This window comes from Temnothorax curvispinosus, unplaced genomic scaffold, assembly GCF_003070985.1.
Source record: "Temnothorax curvispinosus isolate PA1 unplaced genomic scaffold, ASM307098v1 QBEX01005011.1, whole genome shotgun sequence".
Classification (NCBI taxonomy): domain Eukaryota; kingdom Metazoa; phylum Arthropoda; class Insecta; order Hymenoptera; family Formicidae; genus Temnothorax; species Temnothorax curvispinosus.
The window spans coordinates 338,466-361,694 of NW_020214791.1; the positions used below are offsets into that span (position 1 = coordinate 338,466).

General features: G+C 45.2%; 1 protein-coding gene across 4 annotated transcripts in view; it reads right to left on the reverse strand.

Moving 5' to 3' along the window:
- Nucleotides 1-23,229, reverse strand: part of LOC112454324 (semaphorin-2A) — a 308,067-nt gene that overhangs the window by 113,202 nt on the left and 171,636 nt on the right. The window contains exon 1 of one of the 4 annotated variants that reach the window (XM_025015636.1): nt 20,767-22,081. The exons of the other annotated variants lie outside the window; for them this stretch is intronic. Within the exon in view, the coding sequence (XP_024871404.1) occupies nt 20,767-20,947 (181 nt within the window). The 5' untranslated portion in view covers nt 20,948-22,081. Of the gene's footprint in view, nt 1-20,766; nt 22,082-23,229 lie in introns of those variants that run through there. 4 annotated transcript variants of the gene reach the window in all.

Consider the following 23,229-nt stretch of genomic DNA (forward strand, 5'->3'; position numbering starts at 1 on the left):
GAGAGAGAGAGAGAGAGAGAGAGAGAGAGAGAGAGAGAGAGAGAGAGGAAGGGAGACGAATCGTCTATTTTCCGCTTGCACCCCCAATTAACAAATACCTTGCACATAAACAGGATATTTCCGTTGTTATAATGGGGCACGGCTAATTCACTTCATCAAACTCGGCGAATCCATTTTGCATTCCGTCATGAAACGCACAATGCACCGACGGCTATGAATTCGCAAGAATTTACGGCTACGTACGGATCGAATAATTGCGAGAGGTGTCCGAAGTGCTGTCTGGCCGGTCTCTAACTATACGTACGTCGTCTTGTGTGAACTATCGGTGCTTCCGCATTCACGACGGTTTGCGCTCGCTGAAAGCGCGGCCGAGGAAACGAGGGCGGAATATTAAGGCGCGTACAATGCCGGATTATACTGATCATAAATAAATGAGGCGGACGAAACTTGCGACCGAGTTTTGCATCCGTGGCGGAGAGGAAGCCACTAATCCACCATCGAGTTTTCCACGATAGGATATTAATTTAGAATGTTGGCGGGCGAATGGAATTTATTATGCTCATACCGTAGCGATAGCTGCACGAAAGGATTAAAAGTTAATAAACTGAGATGAGAAAACAATTACATTCCTGAGAATTCATCGTAAAATTTCGAAAATTAAAATTTTCAAAACTGTAAATATGCAAATCACCACGTTAAACTCACATTAAACCGACGAAATTTTTTAATTTTTAAGGGTTTCAAGTGTATAGCTCTAAATAAAGCTTAAGTCTCTGTCTGCGTGAGCTTCTGACGAATGCATAATTGAGACCAGTCCTCATCGGCTCTTGAATCGAGCGAGTTCAACGCTTCGAAAATACGGTTTTATAATGAAGTTAATGCTCTTGAGCTACCTCTCGTGTGTCTGGCTTAACACGTGACGCGACGTTTTGCTCCTGATTCTATCTGAAAATTTCCAGCATCCTTGCAATGTACGATCGATATGTCGCTTATGAGCTGCTGCCTACAATCTATGTCACCGTTTCGAGACTGGTGGAGAACTAGTTAGCGGGCCCGCGCGCATAAACATAAACCCTAGTTAGCGCCCGAGTATAAGCTCTGGTTAAGCCACGAGTTAATCGTTTGTTTAGCCGTGAACGCTCTATATTTAACGCTTTACTCTCGGCGCGTCGCCCTTACGTAAACAACACCGTGTAATCAAAACGTGGAGGTCCTCCCACGTCTCCCAAACACCCACTCTTCCTCCCACTTTCTATAAAGTCAACTTAACCGGACATCTTAAAAGTAGGTCGCTGCAGATCCACCGACACAGACTGCACATGCACGTAGGAATTATACGTGTGTACTACGATTACTTGAATATTCCAAGGACCAATTATAACTAAAGCAACTAAATTTCGAACCACCCTGGCATCTGCTATGTAGTTGGTGATATCACACTCTTCTAAATTCATTTCCTTTCTTGACGAGGCATACGACGCCTACATGCCCAGACTGCTTGCGACTAAAGTGGTTGCCGGCATTAGGAGAATGGCGACACTCTGACCGCAAGGGACCAAAGTTAGCCACGTTGCCGCTAATGAACTTCCTTGAGCACAAAGAAAACACCGGTGCTATACTAACGAAGGGAACTCAAGCCTCTCCGACATCACCTGAAGGAAAGAAGTTTCGCAAGATACAACAACGACGGGCGTTGCTTTTTAACGCGCGCGCGTTCAACGCCAGAAGGTTTTGGCCAACTTTGTGCTGCCGTCGACAATTCGCGCAAGATATAAGAAATGATTAATAGCCACAGGAAGATCCGCCCATCCTAGGAAATATTATCAATGCGTGCTGATACCGGCAAAAAATATCATCGATGTCGGATATTTTTTATTATTACTTTTCGAGCGTGATTAAGTGCCGCTTAAAAAGAGTAATGTTTCCGCGCGGAGCTGTGAAATCGGAACGTCTTAATTTTCAGAATGTTGAAGATATAAATAATTCGTCAGGCCACCTTCATTAATCGTTAAACATAATGACTCATGGCCGTTTATTATCGATGCGCATAATTTAATGATTTACAAACAAATTAGGTTTTACAAGAAAGCTGCAAACTCGGCTAAAACTGCAAGTTAAATCAGCACCGAGGAAAATCAATTAGAAGAAAGTTTCGTCGCTGTTTCACTAATAAAGTTACGGAATAGCCACTCGGAGAATGCAGGCCTGAAAATTCTCGTTAGCACCCGCGACGAAATTCGAGCGGCGCGGCGCGTTGTTTTATTCTGAATACCGGAGACTTACTAAACCCGCACACGTAGCTGCTCGGCAGAAAGCGTAGCATCGCGAATCGACATTCGATATTGCTAGATGGCCCGTGAGACATCGCCGCATATACGTATCCGCGCAAGTACTATCGGTTCGCTCCAGCTACGGTTCCGGCGACGCGTGAGACTCCTCCATAAATATCGTGTTAAACGGTCTCGGTTTACTGTCCAATAATGGTCGAATATCGGCGTCTGCGTACCGCTTGATAGTCGCGCTATTATACAAGCTAAAGTGGGCCAGTCGCAGCTCACCGCATAAGAAGGGCCTCATTGTACGACATAGATAGCGCAGTGACGTAACGCTCGTATTTTACGAGCGTGAAGGATTCGGAGGGGGGAGGGATGCGCGGCGTCCATCTTTTCGTATTGGAAATTGATCGTGCATCCGTGACAAACGTCAATACGTGCGAACAACGATCGTCCTTACGATACGCGACGTTTCTCCTCCTCGCGACTCGTTGGTTCCCACGGAATTTTCCAACCCCTGTTCGATAAAAGTGGACTGCTTCACGGAACTTCCCGTGGAAAAGTCTTGACGAAAACTCAGATTAATATCTGAACAGCACATATTGCCAAGAATCACGGGCAAATAAAAGGATATCTTGCAGGAAACATATAATGAACTTGACGGTGCACGAGGTCCTCAATTTAATTCTCATTTCATAATGCTGAAGATATATTTTATCAGTTCTTAAAAAAATTCTGTATCTTCATCTGTCATGTCTGTACATTAATCAAACGAGAACGAAGATTTAATCCGTACAATCCCTGCAATCTTACTCGGACCGCACGAATCTACCTGGACGCGTGAAGCAGGTAGCGCGCAACATCCGCTTAACGACGGGTGGTTTGACGATATATTACGGTCGTCGGTCTCTTTGAATCGCCGGCGAACGCAAATAAACCCATGTGACGCATCTCATCGCGACAACGATGGCTCGCCGAGGGACTAAGCAAATAAGACATCAAACAATTTAGAGCGGTCCGAGGCGCGGATAGTCGACGACAACGGGTTGCGCGAGAGACCGCAGCGCGGTTAACGAAGTTGACGAGGTTGCGGACGAAGGTGAACGAGGAGAGCTCGACCGGCTTGGTCGAGAGATCTAAGAAGGGGCACGGGGGGCAAACGAACGCGACGAAGAGGAGCGGGAAGAGAGATGATATACGAAGGAGAAAGGGAGCCCAAAGCCACCGCGGCTCGCCCTGTTTTCCAAGAAGACAACAACTTCATTAGGCCGATCCTCTCCGCCCGTTTCGACTCTATCTAGCCTCATGAATATGTATGCCAGCCGCCGTGTCTCGATATATGGCGGCCTTACGTGCAAAAGGCCCGCAGATACCGGTTGCGAGATGATCGCCAATTTAAAGCCGTGAATCACGCGCGGAGTTATTAGGAAAAGGCGTGGGTTGTGCGCGAAACGCACACCGCCATCACAGAACAATGGTGCGATTGTAAGAAACGCGGAACAATAGTATATTTAGCGGCTATTATTGTACACTTTTATCATTAATAGTATCGATTATTATTTCACGCTCATAGGCAACACAATTGGACGGCGCAAAATAACGAAATGAATAAAAATGAAATAATCCGTTATTGTTCTGTCATAATTAATAATTAGAGTTTAAGAATTTCACGTTATTTTAACGTGTAGATCTTCACGTGAAATTCCAACGTTCGAACGAAATAACATTATACCATTCGCGTGCGTATATATGAGCTTCTACCCAATTACTGGTGAATGTTTCATAATCGGATTTTCATAACCGCTAGAGGTAGATTTGGTCAAATCAGTTGAAATGACTAGTAATTCCTTCCTATTTCTCTCCCGAATACAATTGGATCTATTCGCGCAGCGATTTATTTGATACACACTGCCATTCTACAATTCCCGTGAAGCAGTGTATAATATCGCGCGGATAACCTCGCGCATTGATGTAACTTCCGATGCAGTTTCTTCACTCGCCCGTGCCGATTGTACCCGCGATATCGCCCCGACGAGTGCGATTAATGGAATTTACGAGCGACCGCAAATGACGCGTAAGGAGCGAGCGAAGCGTTAGGAGACCGATTTCCTCATCGGACGATAAATAACGGAGAAAAAGCGAACGTGTTTCCACCCGCGCCGGAACTTCCCATATAAAAATCCCATTCTTCAGCGGGCGCGGTCGCGTACGCTAAATTCGAGAGAACGTTGTTTCGCAGTTGATCGAAAGTTTGCGAGCGATCGACAAATCTATAGCAATCTACGAATAGGACCCCGACCGAAGAAGCTCGAAATACAACCCGACTAGTAAATATCGTCCCACGGGAGGCGGCCGAAGTTTCTCGGATCGCCCCAGCGGAGTTCAGCTAATCACATCGCGATCCATTCGCGTCACTCCGTTCGTCATGCTGTCTCCTAGGAGCGATAAGAAAGCCCGATAAGGAACCTATAGAGCGAAATCTATCACGACCACTGACAGCTTTCGATTGACCCATATTGCGCGTGGGCGACGGAAATATAATAAACGCCGGCTGCTACCCGTTTCTCCGTTTCGGGACGAAATATACGTGCAAATATCGCGTCAACGTTTCAATACGACATCCGGCCGCACATTTCGACGAGATTACTTTGTGGCGCGCGCGCACGACGGAAACGAAGTGCAGCGCGGACTCGTAGTAGTTTAATGGGACGAAATCAGCGCTAGCTCCACTAATGTTACATCCCGGAAAGTTACGGAACTGCGTCCATCGCAAATTAGGCGTAAAGTTTGTCCGGCAATTCGAAGTCTCTCGCATACATATATGCACGTATCCCAATATTTTCGCTTGCCGGTTCGCCCTGTAACGTCTAACCTACATCCCCTACATCGAATATCGAATTTTCTCAACCGCGGTCAGTGGCTTTCGTACCCGGCTGTTCCGTGAAGGCAAAGTACAGCACTCGTACCAGAAATCCATAATTCAGAGCCGGGCAGGCTAGGAAACCAGCAGTTTATCTTGTCCGTGGAGAAGATTGTGCACCCGATGTGTACGATGTGCATTACAATATTAGGTGGTAAATATACATACCGCGACACGCGACGCGCTGGTGTGGTGAAAAACATCCCCAATTCTTCGCTTGCGGTTCAACGAGATACCATTTTTTTTTTTTTTTTTTTTTTTCGAAACTGCATATAACCGCTTTTCCACGGTAAAAATATTCTACAAAAGTCTAAATTTTATCTTTTTGCATGAACAATCGATGCCTCGTGAGATTCGCTGGTTTCTAAATCGTCGCCAAAATGCGGACCGGATGAGTCATTAAAATCCCTCCGGTGCTACCTTCGCGCTCAGTTATTTCTGGAGATGGAAAATATCTGCTCTGTTCCCTCCCTTCCCCAACAGCACACGCTTTTCTGGCGGCAGCATATGGCGTTAGACTTAGAACCAGATGGAGCACGCGCCACGTTTAGACTTAACATAAGGAATGAAACGAATGATAAATAATGCTTTGTATCGAAAAACGAATAACGCTGATTTTTTGAATTGTTTTGTTTCTAATGATTATTTGAAACAATTCCGCGTACCGATTTTAGAATACTGTTTCTCCCCATTCATTATCTTCTCGTTTTTCATTCCGTCGTAAACTAAAATGAAGAAACAAAGTCTAGTGACATTAAACGGTTTCTAAAAGAGGCGAAAAGTATCACTTTTACAGGAGACGGACACGCCGCAATGGATGGGTTAGAGCGGACGAAAATTTTTACATTCTTTTTTTTTGCGGGCAGAGAAAAAAGGATGAATAATGAAAGAGAAAGGGAGAGAAAAAAAGACTTTTGCGAGGGATATAGAGGTGCACGATGTGACGCACGAATATCTCTCCTCTATTCCCTTTGCGATAGCGGTGCCAGTGTTAAGTACGTCTATTTAATGGAATTTTAATGTCGGTTTTTAAAGAGTCGACGACGCACAAAACACCGGCCCTCGACGTTACGCACGTACGGCCGGAGTGGTCGACGCGTGTTACGCGCCCAGTATCCGGCTGAAGCTCGCGGCGACGCGGCTCCAAAAAACATTTTAATTGCTGCTGTCGCGGAGCGGCAAATTTCTATACATACATTTCCCACATTCGGCCGGAGTCCCGTTGTTATTTTTAATTAATGCAGGCTATCGGGCCTGTTTTCGCGGCTCGTCCGTAAAAATAATATCGTCAGCGAGACGTTAATGTCGAGGAATTTATTCACGTCACTCGCATGCCTAATTAATTCGCGTTTTTTTGCATCTTATTCATCATATTCTAAATGTGAAAAGTTTCGGGAATGCGAACGAGACGATGTAACCTAGCGATATAACCATACGTTTCTATTTATAATTGTCCTGATATAATATCTTGATATTGCGTTATAGTTACTATTTATCTCCTCAAAAATAATCATACATTTTTCTCTTTTACATCGCTTATAAATAGCGTTTATTAACTATAAGTATCACTTATGCTGTCGTGAATTTATTTTGAAAACATTGAAGGGTCACTTTTAATAAAAACGTTGCTATTTCTCTTGATCACTTTTAATCCATCTTGCCGCGTCGAGCAGCCGGCACGTGCAGACGTTGGAGCGTCTACCAGATCCGCGAATCGCACTGAATTACCAGCATCAACGGCACCATTTATCCCGTTACTTTTTGCGGAGATCTCTCTTCGCGCGCGCTCGTAAATCCGACGTCGCGGTGCACGTCGACGATTTCGCACTTCGTACGACGCGGCACCGTTACAACTGCGCGCGTCTACGCGGACGACGTAACCATAGAGCGCCAAGACGAGATAGCGAGTTTATGTGCCGGCGAAATGTTCGCCGTGGGATCGTGTGTAATTCACCGGTCGGAGGAGCGGCCCGAAACAGAGTGCGAGATCGTTCGTCATGCCGAGCAGTCTGCGGGTCGTTCCACTCGCTCGCTCGCTGCGCTACATCGCCGTTAGAGTTCGGATGTAACTATTGTAACTACATACCAAATTCATACGTTTCACTGGCATGCTTTCAGTTATTCATGCAATATAGATTTACGTTTGAATTTGCGATACCCGGTGTAATTATTGTAATTTTGGCGAGAACCGTTTCATCCTTTTTCCATACGAAACTTGCATCCTCAATAATATTCACACGCTTTGCACATATCTTGGCAATTCTTAGCAAGCTTACTAATATTTACTGACGTAAATGAACGTTTATATTATAAACTTCACAGTGGCTGAGGTAATTAAATAAATTAGAAGTAAAAAAATACTTAATTAATAATTTATATATTCTGTTAATAATATTCAGATAAAATTATATATCGTTTTCATTTCTTCTGTTATAGTGTTTTGCTTAATTATAAAGTTCTGGTAGCAATAAAATAGCTTTAAAATACATGGATTTATTTTGAAAGTGCGTTTATAGCGTCGTTTTAATAAGAACTTTGCTTTCTCTTGATCGCTTCTCAACCATCTGCAGCCGGCACGTGCAGTCAGAAAGTCAGAACGTTTACCAGATCCGCGAATCGCACCGAATTACCAGCATCAACGACACCATTTATTACATAATTTATTTATACTACGATATTCATGGCACTTCAGGGATGTAATTCGCGCAGTTTTATTGCGTCTTTCGCGAAAACTATGAAAGCAACCCATCGAGATATTTAAAATAAATTCAGCGAATTAGTTTCGATAGCGAAATTAAGATAAACCGCTACTAGTTTATCGGCAATGGATGAAATTACATCACGGCGAGATCGATTAAGACGAGAGGTAGTTTCGAAGTATCGGAAAAGAGAGAATCGAAGGCAATCGTTAAAATAATCAAATAACTCGATATTCACTTTCAGTAGTTTAGTTCGATAATCATCGACGTTCAAAGAAAGTTAGATATTCCCTGGCAATAAGGCGAAAGTTTAACGAGCTGCACCCGCTCGTTTCACGTTCACGCCCATCAGGGGTCAGAAAGACTATTCAAAAGTTTGATATCAATAAAATAATTTTAGCGCTTTCAATGGTTATCATAATTCTACTTTTTTCTATATCATTCGACGATAATCCGTAATGCATAATACATAAGTCTACTTAGCATATTTAATCGCAAAATTAAAAAAAAAAAAAAAATTTCTTAAAGTTTCTAATTTTATATGTCACAAGTACTCGTAACATTTTATAAATATTTCAATAACGTTCAAGTATATAGTACTATAAAATTATACATATAGTAGTATTGGAATACGTTGTGATCTATTCATAATTTATTTTAGGCGAATGGGAAAAAATTTTATCATGGACGGAAGCGCGTCCAACCGGGAAAGGACTACTCTCTTCAGGGCGACGAGATGGGGGTTTCGGGAAATAATTTGAAATTTAATTAAAACTGCTATTTACCCGGCGGATCAACGGGGGCGACAGTACGAACGATGGGAACGGGAAATGGTACGAGAGGAAACTCTTTTTTTCCGCCAAGAGTCTCGAGGCAAAATAGCTGTATGATTACCGGTAAACAGCGCGGAGAATAAAGTAATTTGCCAGCACAAGGGGAATTAAATTTTCCGATTATTCCAATTTATCATTCGCAATTTTTGCTATTCCTTATTTCGAGGCTGTATTCAGCTCTTTCAGAACGCGCTGTAATTTATATTAAACTTGACGCTATTCCCATAAGATTTTATAACAATCTTTCTGTAACGTATAATACAATAAAATGCTATTATTAAAATAATTTGTGAGTTTTAAATAACGACAACGAGCTAACGATTGTTCTGCCTGAGCAGGCGTTAATGCACGCGGGAGAAAGAGAGAGAAACGCAGTATCCAATTATCGTCCCGGGCTTTGAGCGCGTACGTGCCTTTTCCGAAGATTTACCGAAGCTTGCACCAGCTAAACTCGCAGAGGCTGCCGGCGTTTTCTCGGCACGATGCACGGATTCGTGTTCCCGGAGCGTGGCGCGTCGTGCGAGAGTTCGGACGACGAGCACACGCGAAGAGCGCAGCCGGAACAGCGAGGCGACGTCTCGTAGGTACCTCCGGTTTACAATTAAATGCCGACTTCACGGCTGCTTACGGCCAAAATTTATTTCCATCGCGGGGAACGGCCGCGCCGGCGGCAGTCTGCTAATTACCAGCTCGCCATTTAACCGTCTCGTAGCACGTAAGGAAACGAAATGCATGCGCGCGACGCTAGAATGCGAGCGAGATAGACGCCGAGGTAGACACACAGGCATTGCCGCGCCGGCAAAAACTTATTAGCAATGGCGTTTACAATTCCCCCCCCCCCCCACCCGTGTATTTAACAATGTTTCTCTACTCGCTGCTATGCGCAGCCTTTACGGTCAACGAGAGTCAAATTCAGTTGCAGCCTTCATATGCACGCCTTTTGTGATCTCCGCCGTGTGATTTCGCTAATAACGCAGTTTCGGTGTCGCGATTCCACAGAAATGCGCCAACCGCGTAATTCACATATGATTTTCATGTCGAGATTACCGCGCGAGCGAACGCGACGTTTAACGAGATGCCGCGAGACGCATTTGCAACGCAAAATTTCGATAATTCGAGTTTCACGCGAGAGTTCGCTTTTCTGAAAATACTCCACTATGTTACGAACTTATCCAACAACGAGCACGTCATAAATAATTATTACCGTCAGCGTGCGGCTTATCATAATTTTGCCATCTATATTCCTCTTCGTGGTAATCAACACGTGTCCCCGCGCCGCTGTTTCCGACACGACAGGACGGCATGTATCGTCTTAGTACTTGAGCTCGTTTCACGCTCGCCGGAACAACCACCCGCGAATTTATAAGGGCGACCGATCGAAATAACCGCTTTAGCGCCATCGTTGACAGCGACAGCGTCGGCTGCACAGGGTCGAAATCATTCCCACGAGCATCCTTCGTCCCGGCGCGGTGGGATAATCAAGCGCGCGTAGGAGAAGGCCAGGCCGCGCACTCCCACCGATGAAACGAGAATCATGTTGGTTGCGACCGCGAAAGCTCCGCTGTCCGCGCACGGGAGAAGGTAAACGGATGGGGGCTAAAAAGGATTCGTCCACGCATGTATAATTTCCGCGCAGAGCACCAGAGCATCTCACAAGGAACGTCTTTGATAGACTTTCGAGAGATCGAGGGTGCGACCCGCGTCGCCGGTATTATATTTGGATTGTCTTAATGTTTTGTTACGCCGTGTAACTAAATACAAAGCTGTATAAACTTGATACCCCATCGCGACTAAATAATACGTAGTAAACAAAAATACGCCATGCATAAATAATTTATCTTATAGAGAGAGAATTCATAGTTTCAATAATAAAAGAATCTACATCCCGCGAAGTCTAGTTTTAAATATCTGGACTCGCAAAGTCACAATACCGCGCGAATGTTCGTAACTATTTCCCTAAAATTATATTGGCATGTCGCAGTGTGTCGCGGTACCTTCCATAATTACCCCGAAGTGGTCTCCACTAGATATCCCGAAGCGATCGATCGCGCTTCAAAGTTCCGAAGAAGAGGATTGGGAAGGCGAAATGCAGCTGCAGCTGCAAACCCAGCGCAACATTAAGGACATACCGCAGCGAGAGCGAACCTGGCAGTATTACTCGACTAATCACTTTGTAACATGGTCGAGCTAGACTCCTTCGGGGTTGAGCAAGACGAACAAGAAGAACGGGGCGTGGTAGCGGTGGTGTTTCTTGGGAGTGGGTCGAGAGAGTGTTGGAAAGAGGTGAGACAGGCCAACAAACCGTGCCAAGAGCCAACTTCTCTTGTTAGAGAACAATTAAGAAATGCAGTGTTGCAAGTACAGGTCGGAAAGATAAGAAGAAGCTTGGTGTTTTCACGCGTGCCAACACGTATACGTTACCCAACGGACTTGCAATAAACCTGGTCTCTTTTTACATGTTTCGTGGACAAATTAAAATCTTTGTGCCACTTCCGGAAAATTGGAAGTGAAAAGTGGAAATGAGAAAAACATATGAGCACGCTAGTGGAAGAGAAGTTGGCTGTCGGTTATAATGTCTGAGATGATATTATATCGTATAAACCGCGCGGACACGTTGCAATTTTCGTATCATGCAATTTATTTTCATTATACTTGCTAATTTTCGCCAATTTTAAACTCGCCCGTACGTGCGGATTTATATACTTTAATTATCACCCAGCCTATAGACGTCTCTGCTATATTTCAACTATCTGCAAATGATCAGAATTTTAATTAGAATAATTTATTAATAACAATTTGTCCGTATATTGCGAAACAATTAATTTGCATCCAAATGGATCACCCCCAATTCGGCTGTGTTGTGTTTTAATTAAGCGCGCAAAATATTCTCGATTCTATATTTGCCATGTCAATAATTGCGATCGTATCGTTTCCACCGTCCTACTATTAATAATTATACGTTTCTTTCTTTCATGACAATTACGTACCAAACAGACATTAATTTGGTAACAACATTGCGAGATTACCTACCTGTTTTATATAAATCGTACGAGAATGCCCATATAACCAAGCAATTTACAATTATTTGTGCAATATTTCCCGTATAATCTAAGATAATTTTACGAGAGGATCATTGCGATAAATAAGGGCAAAATGTTGTGCCTAAACACACTTGATTTGTGGAAAAGATTTTCATCGATATTTGTACGAACCCTAGAACAATCATACATGATTTTTACAGCGAGCTTACGGAGAGGATGTATCCAAGGTCCCACGCGACAATGTGGTTCCGGTATTGTACACATCGGTATCGGATTTGATGGTGCCATGCGGTCGTGTTACGCACGCCGGTGCAGGTCGTTAGGAGGAGGGGCGATCCCCGGTCTTTTCGTCCGGCCATTACGAAGCATTAACTGGCCCCGTCGACTATCACCCCCATAGCAACGGTTATAATACTTTTTTCTTCGCTTCAGCGATAGCGCGCGGTTTCCAAGCGAAGCCAGTTTCCAATTCCCCTTTGTTGCTACGAGCTTCATCACCCTCGCCCTCGCGAACGCACATTCCCAAAAACTTCCTCGCCTTCGATCAACACGTTGGTCACGAAGCGCAAGAGCTGAAAAAGTTTTCGCGCGCTACCGTTAGGGAATCCTAATCATTATCATTCGTCGCTGAACGAGTTGTCACGAAACTTTTTGGGGCGGAATGTCGGTTTCTGTAATTTCCCAGGCATCATCAGTCTGGAAATTACAATCTCGCGTAATGCACGGCCACTGTTGACAAAGACAGAACGCGCGGCCAACGCAAACATTTGGCACGGGTTGGAGGTCGTAATACGTACCTACCTACAGCCGGACGCGGCTGTAAAGTAATTAGCTCCACTGGTCGGACATTTCGTGCCTTGAAGGCCAGACTGTGCCCTCGACGATTTTATGCCGTCTGGTCGTCTCAAAGTAATAATAAACTTTAAAGTAATTAAGATATATCGGGCTCCAATTATACGGCTAGCTCCAAGAGAAGGGCGCGATATCCTCCCCCCTCGCACTTTTCGCAGGATATACTTTACGGCTGGCGGCGCCGACTTTTCAACGACTTCGATCAAAGTCACTGCGATTAATTTCGCGTTGAATAAATTAGCGAGCTCGGCCTGTTAAGTAATCCAAAGTTGCGCAACGTCAATATTCACTAAATAATATAAATGATATTATTAACTTCCGCAAAGGCAGAAAAGGCAAAGTTTCAACCATTTGTATTTTAAAATACCTCGTGAAAAGACGTAATAATAAAAAGACGAATATATCTTATCGAATATGTGCCCTGTGCGTGTGTATCACGACAAACGTAAACTTGTATAGCTAAAAAAGCCTCTAATTTACGTGCCGTCGTTCAATTATACCTTTCTTTTACTGCCTTCGTTCGTATTCTTGAATAACAATCGCAGCTTTGATGTCCTTTCGACCGGATGTTCGGTCTGCAGGACCGCGTACGCAAACGGTGCACGAAATGCACGCATACGAGATAAGTTCGCACGCGATTATTCACGGTGGTTTGTGCGTACGTCGCCGACGGACGCACGGGCGAACTATCGCCCACAAAAGTCCGAAGTACTCTGCAAGTGTACCTGACCTGACCCTCGAGATCGCGGTAATTGCGTGCGAATTTCGCGACGACGGCGCGTCGGCTGCTTTTTATTGCCGGTCGTTAGTGTAATTAAATCCTCGCTGCTCACGAACGAGAGCCGAGTTGAATGTGATCGTGAATTTATACGCGAAAGGGAAAGACGGCGGCTAGACGAATCGAAACGATCTTTACACATCTGTTTTACTTCCTGACTGTGCGTCCCTTCTCAAAAGAAACACCTAAAAACTTATTTTATTAACGTAAATGCATCCTTGGAAAAGTTAAAAAGTGATTAATAAACCGTTAAATAAATTTGATTGCTTAATATGTATGGAGGAATATTGCAAAGTTTTAAAATAAACAAAATAAAATCACTTTCTGCGTTCGCAAAATTGCAGGATATATCTCGCAGATTAAAGAGAAGTAACTTGAAGGGAAGAAAAGTAGCTTGATAGTGTCGATCAGAGAACAGCGACAAGAGGCAAGTGGCGGCGTGGCCAAGGTAGTTCTTGTATCGCGGATGTGTTGATATCGGTGGTAACAATTTATTCGGTCGGTGGAGAACACGAAGGGAGAGCGCGGCTGCTCTCGGCGTGGGGTCTCGTCATCTTTTTTTTCTTTTCAATATCGCCGTTCGAGATAAAGTGAGATTCAATTTCCTGTTTCTGTCTCTCTTTTTCCTCGTCTTTCTCTCTCTCTCTTTCTCTTCCTGTCACCTGCTTTCTCTCTCTCTCTCTCTCTCTCTCTCTCTCTCTCTCTCTCTCTCTCTCTCTCTCTCTCTCTCTCTCTTTCTTTTTCTCGCGCTACGATCTGCGAACGGTTGAGACCGTGTGGTCTGAAATTCCTGTGACGAACAGATATCGTCCCCGACTACTCGAGAGAGGGTAGAGTTGAGATAACTTCGAATACGTGGAAAGGTTCCGAGGGTTCATGGAGTACTACGCGACTTATATCGAGGGATTTGGTACGTGCGTGCGTTCCGAGGGTAGAAGAGGGGTCGGACGATTAGGTGACTAACCCTCTGTTTGCACGGTGAAGTATTCCGATAACAGTGGGTCCCCCTATCAACGATATCTCTGCGCCTCGTTTATTGATACAGGACAATTAGCCTGTCTGCCATCGAAGCGCAACAGAGATCTTATTGAAGCCCACTTGAGATTATTGAAACGCAGTGGGAATGTGATAACTTTGCCTCCCATTTAAATTTGCAATTGTCATAGAGTATAACAGCTTCATACTGCAAACAGCTTCGTAATCGATTCATGTTATTCCACTCTATTTTGCTATCAATTTCACAGCACGCTTCAACGTCCGTTTATTTACTTTCATTTCTTTTTATCCGCGGATAAAACACGTGAAACGCAAAACATTATGCTTTTTTTGGAGCAAATAACTATTAAAATAAACGGATAGAAATGTCTAAAGCAAATGTGATTTTCCACAGATAATAAAGATAATTAAAAAAATATGTAAAATTTCGTCATTTTGGTGTCACTGTTTTTCTCTTTTTAAATTTAATTTCTCGAAAGTGATAGAATATTGAAAAAAGTGACATTTCAACAGACAGAATCGCTGGACATATTTTTAAAACAGAAATTTTAATATTAAAAAAAATTATTTAAAAAGTTTATTAAAAAAAGCCGATAAGATGGACGCGACCTGTTCCTTTTAAAATGCATTTTTAATATCGAAATTTCTGTTTTAGAAATATGTCTACGGATACATAAATAACTAGAGAACGATATGCCAGTCCATTAGTCACAACAGTAAAAGAAATGATAATTAACAATCACTATCTCTACTGCCGTCGTAAGATCGCGCATTTACTTCCGAGAGTTTCCGCTTCTTACATTTGCGTCTGCTACTTCCTAAAGTACCTGTCGTTAAGAACCTCCGGGACCGAGCTGCATTAACAAAAAAAACCGCGGTAGCGTACATGCATTTGACTGCGCGTGCGAAAGTTCCAATTGGATGAGAACGTAACGGCACGTACATACACTCTCAACATACACGGAATGTCTCGGCCGAGGTAGTAATTGCCTCGATGTAGAATCTCGTTAAGCAACGTGAAAGAACTTAAGGCGCCGTTAAGATCCACACCGCTCGAGGCCTCGTACTACTCGAAGTGCAAGAATGTAATATCCACGTGTGGTTTACAGCGCGACGGCCAACGACTTACCTAACTGTAAAACTAAGACGCCAGATTCCGCGTCGACGAGATTTCGAGCCATCTCAGAGGGGGCGAAATAATGCGCCCACGCTTCGGCAAATAATATTAATTTTGCTAGAAACGACAAGGATACTCCGTGTGCGGGGACCCCATGACGGCAAACTTACGACAGTTATTACCAGCGCTGATCATACTCCTCGTCGAGCGTAATTACCAGTATGGCATCGTAATCCCTCCCGAATCACATAAATGATGATGGAAGTATTCTCATTTCTGGTTTAACAACCGCCTCGTGAAGGTCTTAAGCATTATGGGAACATTAGAAACATGCGAAAACCATTTCTGGTTTTTTTTATTATTTGATCGATATATACTGATCAGAGTATCTTTAAGCAGAAAAGAAATAGCGTAATAGTACATTTTTAGCGCGATTGTGTAATCCGTTTCTCTTTCTCCGTTACGCATAATCATTGCGAAAATTTCTAGCGTCCAAACGGACTAACATCGTCGAAACATCCGAGACACCGCGCGACGCGTTATACCCTCATTATCCCTTTTATCCGTGAAACGATATTCACGGCGACGAATCGTCTTGTCTCACAAGCGCAGGTATTATACTTTCGCGCGTTTACACCGCCAAGTACAAAGTGTTTTCTACGGCTATAAAAGAGCGTAAAAGAAAATGAATAAGGGAGAGAGCGGAAGAAGGAAAGATCTCCCGTACTCTTGTCCCTTCTCGCTATCTCGTTCAGAGAGTACACGTAATCCTGTCGTTGTAATATCCAACCAACATCCCTCGACACGCTCGCGTCTTCGTCGTGCTCCGCGTACTCTTTGTCTCGCGTTTCGTGAGTGCCGTGTAGGACGCCGCTCTAGCCGAGGAGTTTACGTCGCGAGCAGATTTCGCTCTGAATAAAGAAAAAAAAATGAAAGCTAATGCTACTAAAACTGCTCCTTTCGGACGAGAAACGTGTAAGCTGTCAAACATACGTGGGTCCGGCCGCGGACGCGAAAAAAAAGGAAAGAAAAGGGAGAACGTCTGTTTAATTTAATTCGCACTTGCAAAACTCTTTGTATGTGGACGGGAATTAAAGTTCGTATACGAGCTCCTCGAATCCGATTAGACCGGCGATTAAAGCAAAGCTCACGCGACGGGCTTAGGTTAAACGGCCGAAAACTCATCGTTCTTCGTTTTCTACCCGCTGTAATACTCTCGGCAAGCCGCTACGCGTTCGAGAAACGCTACGCGATTACGTGAAAGCGACGATGAAGAAGTTACGAACTATTCCTCGCGCTCGCGAATCGATCGTAGGCGGCTACCTTAGTCGTTTGGGCACAGATTTGCACTAACACTTCGCTCATGACTCGAGCTTCGGGATTTCGCAACAAAGTTCTCACTTTTGTGTGCACGCCCACAACGACCGCCGCGAACTTGGATCGTGTCTTCGCGCTACGCGCGTCGTCCTCGACCTCCACACTACTATCGCGCCCCACCCGCCTACTACTATCCACCGCTTCTCACCCCCGTCGCCACGTCTCGCGTGCTTTTTTTACCTCCGAGAGAGAACTTCCAGAGCATCGACTGGCGGAGAAGAAAAGGAAAATAAAAAAGCTGGAAGCGCAGCTAAGAACGGCACGAATAATGCATAGTAGGAATTAATCGAATCTCCCGGCGCTTTTTTGCCACGGCGTCGCGTCGTCCGGCGCGCGGCGTCGCGTCGCGTCGCGCCCGCGACGCCTCTTGCTCGTCCGGATCGGCAGAAATTACTACTTCACGCGCGCCGCAAATCAAAAGGAAAACTTGGAGAATAATTTCCAAGAGTCCGGCAAGGATTATGCTCCGCTCTTTCACTCGGTGTAACTCGAAGCAAGACGCGCGCGAGCCCTTTTCAAAGGGAATAATTCGACCGCGGTGTATCCGCGCACCGCGCATACGAAAGCTCCCAGCTGATTTCGATGGTCTAACTTCGCTGGCTTTCCAAAGGCAATGTCTCGGCATTCATGCTGACCCTCGACCGCAGGAATGCGCGGCACCGAATACCGCGTGCCGGATCAGTCTTAGCTGCGGTCGCTCATTACGCAGCTTCAGCGGAAGCGATAGCGAGATGAGAAAGGGAGAGAGAGACAGACAGACAGACAGACAGACAGACAGACAGACAGAGCCGGAGGAAGGCGGAATCGGACGTCCGGTAGCGACGCAGTTGACTCGTAAAGCTTTTAATCTCGAAAATCTTTAGGACCTTCGAGCGACTAAAGGAAAACTTTCGCAATCCGTCCGGCACTCACGACCGGCCGAACGACCGCGGTCTCCCTTCGCTTTTCCCTCGTCTCTTTGCCCAGCTACTTCCGCAAACATCACTCGCAAATCTCTGTGTAGTGCAAAGAGAGCATTGCCACTCGAATTTCTCGGATTTACCAACGAATTAAGGATCTGTATGGTCTACTCTGCCGAAAATATCGGTTGCGAATGGAAAAAAAGGACAAATCGAGAAAATAAATTAAAGTATCTTTGCGCTAAAGACATGCGTCTTGCATTTAATCCGTCGGATTTAGAAGGCGGTTTAAATAGCGATCGATAATCGAGATTAAAAATAGACTCGTTTGTCTTAAGTGAAGATTATCGGTATCCTCGCAGAGGCATAGTTTAATACAACGGGACATAGTCGCACGGAGTTTCGCGCAACTTCGTTATGTGTGCACATGTACAACGGGTTACACGTCAAATATGCGTGCAAATTGGATCAGCAGATCGGTTTGAGAAGCCCGTCGAAATTAATATCCGTTCCGTTAGTTACCAGAGATCCGATACGAAGGGCTTAGAATGCATGATCGTTTCGTGGTGTAGACGCCTGCCCGCAAGTACAGATTAGATCAATGCGATGTGTTGTGCTTGAATACAGTGTACACTAGGTACATGTATCGGAGCCTTAGTGCAGTATATTCACGACGTTATCAATCAACACGCTATCCGATGACGGATCTTGTGAACGGAGTTTCAGTGTGCGTGCCTTAACTTCTAACGGTCATCGATATTTCAAGAACTGTTTGAGAAATCCGAGTATCTTATCGCGAGTATAGCATGGAAGACGATCAAATAACGACTACGGATCAAGAATGAAAGTTTGTAAGGGCCCACATAATATCTAATCCACGTGGCTATTCCGCACGCATGTATCTCACACCGGAATTTACGTTATAAACATCTCGAAACGTTGCCACGTAAAATAAGATTAGACACATTTGTTTCACAGAAGCTCGCAACAATTGTTGGTTTTCCTCCAGCATTCGCGGAACGCGCGGCGACAAAATTAGCCGACGATAACTCCGAAACAAGTGTCGCAGAGCGCTACCAGTTGCGGCTACGCCGCGCTTCGCGAAGCCCCAAAACGTCGTGCCAAATATTCGCGCAAACGCGAAACTGCGGGCATTCCGCGTATGTACATCCCACCGAAAGAGCGACGCACTACAAGGACAATAACCGCGCCATTGTAATGAAAATTCCGCCATTGGCGGCGATAGGAAAACAGACCGGCGGAGTCCGGCCGCAAATCCTCCAAAAAGTTCCCCCCCAGAAAATGCTACGCTCGTAGAGAACACTCTGGAACGCGCAGGTTACTCGCGTATGCGTGTATCTACACGTGTGTGCTCGCGTGTACGCGTGTGCTGTATGTGTGACGCGCTCATAAGCAGCGTGTCTCCCCAGCATGCGGTCTCTTGCTTATACGTAACACACGCGAGAGCCGGCACGCACCGGCGATGCTCTCCACACTCGGCTTCCACCACGGCCCAAGCCGGAGCCGGCAAGCCATCCAGCCAGCCAGCCAGCCAACCAAGCAGGCAACCGTCCGACCAACCGACCATTCCACATTCCATTCGACGGTTCTCTCTCCCCCGACACCATAATGAAGTCAGCCCGGCGTTCTAAGCCCCGGTAATATCGCGTGGCAGGACACTCCCCGAGAGATAATATTGGTGATGTATGCTAACGGTCATTTCGTTGCTCGGGATACGTACGTTTTTGCGTTTCACTCGTACCGTCCGTTCTCTTAAACGATTTAACGCGAAGCGAGAAAAGAGACGGGATAAAGAGAGGGTCAGCATCCCCCAAGAAAAACGCCGGGGAATTTAATCCCTGGTGTATATCGCGGAGGAAAGTGTTTTTTTCACACGTACGACAAGCAAACCGTAAACCCATCGGCGGTTTTGTCAATTCCTATCCGACGAGGGTCGCATCTTGAATCGATCGAGACAACGCGGACTAATTAAAATTTACATTTTGCGAATTATTTGAGGAAATTAACGTCATTAGTGAAACTCGTAATTCCGAAAAAAAGACGAATAAAGCTCCCTGTGATTAATTTCTGTGAAGTCCGTCTACCTGCATCAAATACGCTGATTGTATTTCATTAAACGTAGGTGTGAACGATTGAGTTTGCTCGTTCGCACAATTTGTACTGCAAATGGCTGGTCGGCGCGATGAAACGATCCCGGAAGTCACAATATTTAATTTGGAGGATTGCAAATTAATCACGATCAATATCCTGATATAAAAGTTGCACAGCAATTGCTCATCGGTTGTCGCAAATAAAACGCGTTACACAATCGCTGTTATAAATAAAAAAATAGACGGCAAAAAGCGCAAATAGAATGCACTCCGTTGTTACATAAAATCTATAAAAAAAATATGTACTTGCACTAGTAATTATTGTCTACTTTACGTTCGAAATATCGTGGCAACGTCAAACTACTTTAACACTGTGCGTATCTGTTCCCGATATCAGTATTGCAACCGTGACAAACATTGCGTAATTTATTCCAGCGCGGATTACAACTATCGTGTCGTTCGGAATTTCCTGCGTATAATTCCTGCCAAACGTGCACGAAGCTCGGTGTAAAACCCGCTTCTGTCATCGCTGCGAACGACAACATTCGAAGCGGTCGATGAGAAAACGAAAAAAAAATCACGATACCACGTGGCACCGCTATCGCCTCGCTCTTCCGTTTCCGCTTCCGCCCGAGCCTGGCCTACCGTAAACCAAAATGAGCTGGGCTTGGCTCACCATTCGGGTATCGTTCACGCGAATATTGCCGCGCGAATATTCGTGCTCATTGACTGTATAGGTATCTACCAATAATCATACGACGATCTTACAGTCACTGAGGACTCGAAAACGATCGTCGATCAAATTAATCGCACTTTTTATGGATACGACCACCAATCGCGAGTAAACGGGAGCACTTAGGGATATCTGACCTTTGTGATGCCTGAGGTGAGAACGCCCGCAGCACGGTTGCTCGAAGTACGCGTGTCCGGGATGGGCGCCGGCGGGCCTGCTAGCCGTGCTGGGACCCAGAAGTTGTCCCAGGACAGCTGCTAGAACAGCTGCCCTAACCATCGTTGTCATGGCGTCCGGTAGTAGCCTCTGCCTCTGCATCGTCACACAGGAAAATAAAAACACCTTTTTCACTATCCCTCGCGCTCTTTCTTTCTCTCTTTCTCACTCTTTCTCCCGATCTCTGGTCGGAGAAACGATCCACGCGGTCTGTTCTATCTCCGCCAATTTCGGAGCATTTCGCGCACGACAGCTGTCACTCCGATCCCGGGCCTTAACGAAGGAAGCTTACAAAGGACCGCGTGGGCCGCGACGCTCTGGCCTTGAGTAGAAAGGAGGTAGAGTCGCTCCGGCCGCAGCGTGGTTGTTGCCCTTTGCCGCTGGCTACGACAATGACGGCCGTTCACCGGCGTGTAAAGCGTCTCTCTCTTCTCTCTCTCTCCTTCCTCGATTCGTTCGCCGTCCTTGTCCTGTTCCTGCGGCAGGTACACTCCAAGATAGAAACTCGACCGCGTGTTGCTCCGTTCAGTTCGCTCTCTCTCCTTCTTTCTCTCTCTCTCAGCTCCTCGCTCCTTCCTCGTTTTTCGCACTGCTTTAGAGGACAAAGGAATTCTCTTTCCCTCGCCTTTTTACTCCCCGTGTATAATCCGGTGCCCTTAAGTCGCAGGTAAGTCCTTAGAACGATGAATGATTCTCGATGATGATGCAAACGCAGATTGTACAAGATTCCTCACATTTCCTGAATACCCCGGTCAATATTGTCTAACGGAGTTGGCCATTTAAACCTTTCTTTATCTTCCGTTAGTGGCATCCGAGACGCGCGTTCGTCGCGCGTTGTAATTATTGTTTTTACGACGCTTCTTGTGGTGGAGGAGCACAACACCGCGGATGTTCGGAGCGTCGTGTATGCGAGTTACCAACTGAGAAAATCTTGGTTAACTAAATATAAAGAACGAGACGCGTGCGATGGTCACATCTGTTGCTCGGAGTCGACGGAGCCGCGTTCTCGGCGTCCACGGGTATGCCGTTCCCTATCGCGCGTACATCCTCGCGGTGTCGGTGAGTAGACGCGACGCTCTGGCGACACACGTCCGAGCATCCGTCACAACATGATCGAGCCGTTGGTTGATCGCGCTAGATCGCTGAAGGCAAAAAGAACGCGCGTGTCGAACGGACGGTGGGTTTACTGGAGGCGGCGAGACGAACGACGATTGCGTGAACCTCCCTCGTCGGAGGCCGCGGCACGACTGTTACCCTCTGACGCGCGTTGCCGCGTTCAGTCGCGCTCGGCGCCGCTCGGCCGACGTCGGCTCCACTCGGCCGGAGCTGCTCCAAAGTCGTGCCGCACGACTCCTATGTATGATCCATCCACCCAGCGCAGCGGCCGCCACGCCGGCCGCTCTCTCTCTCTTCACAATCCGCGTTACGTACTCGCCGCGAAGAAGCGAGGAAGCGTCTGCCCCCCCCCCCCCAGATATTTCTCGTAACCCTGACGCGCCACCCGCTTCCTTTATGGCGGCTATGAAAAATTTTTAGGCCGCGCGACAGAGCAGGCCCGGAGGGAGAAAGATGCTCCAAGTCGGACTTTACGACACTTTCGCAGAGGCACCGTCTGAATTATGAAGAAGCTCCGCCCTTTTTTCTTTTTTTTTTTCGGAACGTCAAACGAAAAGCATCGTGTCTTACTCGCTCGCCGTACCTTTCGACAAAGCCGATAAGCTTCTTCGATTCACGGCAGATCTACGGATTTCTCACGCGCGATTATGCTCCTTGCTGATATTGATAAAAATATGTCAGATTCGTAACATTTGTATAATTCTTTTTATAAAAAGACGCGATACTGAAATTGTCGTCTCCGTATACTTAAAATTGCGAAATTAATTATTAATTCATGCTATATTTCTAGAAAATAATTTATAAATGTTACTTATTCGGTTTTAATTTGAAAATGTTACGAAACATTTAAGAAGAATGTAAAAAGTAGATATCTGAGAAGTTATATAAAACCTTAACTTTGTCAAGTTAATTTCGAAACTTTTCCACTTATTTAAATATTTCAATACATACAAATTTGTAATATCTGTTCATAACATTTCTTTATCTCAGATTCTATGAATATTATGGAATCAGCTTTGTAAAAAGTTGAAACTGGAGCATAATAAAATTTTTAAAAAATTAAGAAATTTTGTGACAGGAAGTCGATGAAATAGAAATCAAATATAGATGACCTACATACATACATAAGTATAATACTTAAAATTAAGAATTAATAATTAAGCTCCGATATGCATCATATATTCGGTATGATAGTTGACGCAAACGAACGCTAATTGAAGTAAAACGGTTAACATGATTATTCCGACTAAATCATTTGGTTAGCGAAA